A 3,092-nucleotide genomic window follows, 5' to 3' on the forward strand; every position below is an offset into this window, starting at 1 on the left:
TGAAACTTTTGGGTGGGAGGAGAGAGAAGACCAGAGAAGTAGGAATCCCCAGGAAATCAAGCATTAAACAAACAGAAAATGTTAATATTTTCCATCAGGATTTGAGGTGAATTATTGAAGGGATTTTTACAGATTCCAGCCTCTGACTAAACACTGCATTTTTATTCTAAATTGTTACTGAATGCTGATGTGCTTGTTATTACTGTCTGGAGCATATTTCATCATGTGCAGATATCTGAGATGGTATTGTGGTTTCTAGGACACACCATTAATAGGGCAATAATTACCTGTCCGTCAGAGAAGCAGTTGAAAAGAAGTAACTGGCATTTCTAGAGTCGCGAGGCAACATAAACCCAAACCTGTGCACACGGTTCGTGCGGGTCACAGGTGATACCATCAAGACATAGACAGTTAAAACAATCCTGTAAATTTCACAGGGATAAGGGAACAGAGGCATTCCAAGTGCTCAGAACACACAGACCCATGAATTATTTAGTTTCCTCTCATTCTAGAAGGTGCTCAAAGCTTACCATAAGTCCCTAAGAAATGAGAACAGAGCTCTTGAACATGAAGACTAACATCCTGCCGAGATCTAAGGTTCTGGAATCAGCTCAGACCCATGCAGAACAAAGCAGCCTGCCGGATAAACAGGTTGGAGAAGAATCAGGAGAAGCATCTGCAAAGCAAACTGACAAACTGCTGCTCACAAGGCCCCCACAGAGGCAAACACACTGTGAACTCTGAGATGGGGGTCCCTGCTCACACAGTGTGCCCAACCTACGGTACTGTATGCAGCCAATACTGAGAACTTGTAACTCAAAAACTTTACTCATTTCATAGCAGCACATAATACTTCACAAATCCCATTCTCCCATTCCCCTCCTCCTTATCCCCTGGTGTAGAGCAGATCCATGCTCCCTTAGGTGCCTTAGGTCACTCACTGGAGTCACAAATGCCCTGAAGTCATAAACTGGGGTCAAAGCTGTCTGCTACCCCCTCTCCTAGAAAGCTCTACAGGGTTCTTCATGACACCCTCCTGACCTGCAACCTAGTGGGCACATGATTTTTTTCAGCATGTCTTTTTATGACTCATATTTAACTGTCAGGACCTATCTGAATAGGTTACACAATTTGAGTTGACATTGAGGACTACCTCAAAAAATAACTAGTGAACATTTATATGGAGTGAAGTCACAGAGTGGTCAATATAGGAACTTTTAAAATATTAAGGTGTAGAAATAGAAGTTATAAAACTTCTAAGCCAAAGGTAAATCTAGAAATTGTTACTTTAGTCAAGATGCAGATAAGAAAGGAATATCAGACAAAGGAGGAGACAGTGTGGAGGGTAAGGTGACTAAATCTGAGATATGTTACAGGTGCTGACCCAGCAGGGATTGCCAGTGTCTGTGAGGTGATGTGGGGAAGGCACACAGATTCAGCGTGAGCCTCGGGCTTTGGAAGTCGGGTGGGGAATTATGATGAAATAGAATGAGAAACAGAGGAAGAAATTTTGGTTGGAGAAACTTGGAGTTCAATTCAGCTATGCAGAGTGTTAACAAGGATAATCCATGCACACAGACAGACAGACAGACACACACACACACACACACACGTACACACACGTACACCACTTGAATAAGTCAATTTTGCTAGTGTAGAGCTCAAAAATAGGAATCTCCTTTAAAACTTCAGATTTTGAATAGCAGTTCCCAAACTCACCTGTCATAGCACACACAATATCCCAGAATCCACAGTGGGGAAATTTGGGGCATTTCCAGGACCTAATCTGCATACATTTCATGTGTCCATTGCTGCCTTTTGCACACTAGAAAATGCTATTGTGCAAAATGTGTTTTTCAGATCCATGTCTAGCATTACGGATGCTTTCCTGAAAGAGTCTTTGCATCCTGGACACAAAGTTTTCTATCTAAGAAGGAAGAAATGGTTTTGAAGTTTATTAAGCAAATAACTTTCCCCTTAATGACTATGGTTGGCACTCTGGGGAACATTTCTATTTTTGTGAATTATATGTTCAGTTGGTGGAGAGGCCCTGAGAAGAAACCCATACACCTTATTCTCATCCACTTGGCTTTTACAAACATCATAATCCTCCTTGCAAAAGGATTGCCAAAGACAATAGCAACTTTTGGTTTGAGAAACTTCCTAGATGACATAGGTTGTAAGATCATTGTTTACCTGGAGAGAGTGGCCCGTGGTGTCTCCATCTGCACCAGCAGTCTCCTCACTGTGGTCCAGGCCATCATCATCAGTCCCAGAGCATCTGGGTGGAGGAGGCTCAGACCAAAGTCTGCATGGCACATCCTTCCATTCTTTTCATTCTTTTGGATACTCAATGCTTTAATAAGTGTGAACCTAATCCACTCCATCACAAGTACAAACCTGAATATGTCACAGCTTAAGAGTGAAGACAACTATTGCTATTTTATGCTAGAAAGTCAGAAAACAAAGTGGATTGTTCTCCCTCTCATGGTCCTGAGAGATGCTGTGTTTCAGGGTGCCATGGGAGGGGCCAGTGGCTACATGGTATTTCTTCTGCACAAGCACCACCAGCATGTCCTCTACCTTCAGAACTCTGAGCTTCTCTACAGAACTCCCCCTGAGCTGAGAGCTGCTCAGAGTGTCCTCCTTCTGATGCTCTGTTTTCTTTTCTTCTACTGGACTGACTGTGTTTTTTCTCTATTTTTAAGTCTCTCTTTACAATACAATTCCTTGATGGTAAGTATCCAAGAAATTCTGATCCTTGGTTATGCAACTTTTAGCCCCCTTGTGCTGATTCACAGGGATGGACTTCTGGCTGAGTGTTGGCATGCTCAGTGGGAAAAATTGAGAGAATGTGTCTCTCATTTATCTGTTTAATGAGTGTGAAAGAACTCTCAGCCTACAATATTGTGGATAAGACAAAATCCCACAGAACAGTTTAAGCATGTTTTTGTCAGACAATCTTCCTAGTAACGTAAGCCTTGAATGAAGAAAGAGGGAGACCTTAGCAAATTATAGTGATATAGAAACCATATTCTATGTATTGAAGAGACTTTATTGTTTTTAGCTTTTTTATATTTGTATTCATTTCT

General features: G+C 41.7%; 1 protein-coding gene across 1 annotated transcript; it reads left to right on the forward strand.

The window, feature by feature from the left end:
* The first annotated feature begins 1,920 nt into the window (after window positions 1-1,920).
* On the forward strand, window positions 1,921-2,877 carry LOC118583699 (vomeronasal type-1 receptor 4-like). The gene has a single exon (XM_036187299.1). The coding sequence runs from the start codon at window positions 1,942-1,944 to the stop codon at window positions 2,875-2,877; it is 936 nt and encodes a 311-aa protein (XP_036043192.1). The 5' UTR covers window positions 1,921-1,941.
* Window positions 2,878-3,092: the final 215 nt, after the last annotated feature.

Source organism: Onychomys torridus, chromosome 5 (genome assembly GCF_903995425.1).
Source record: "Onychomys torridus chromosome 5, mOncTor1.1, whole genome shotgun sequence".
Lineage (NCBI taxonomy): Eukaryota > Metazoa > Chordata > Mammalia > Rodentia > Cricetidae > Onychomys > Onychomys torridus.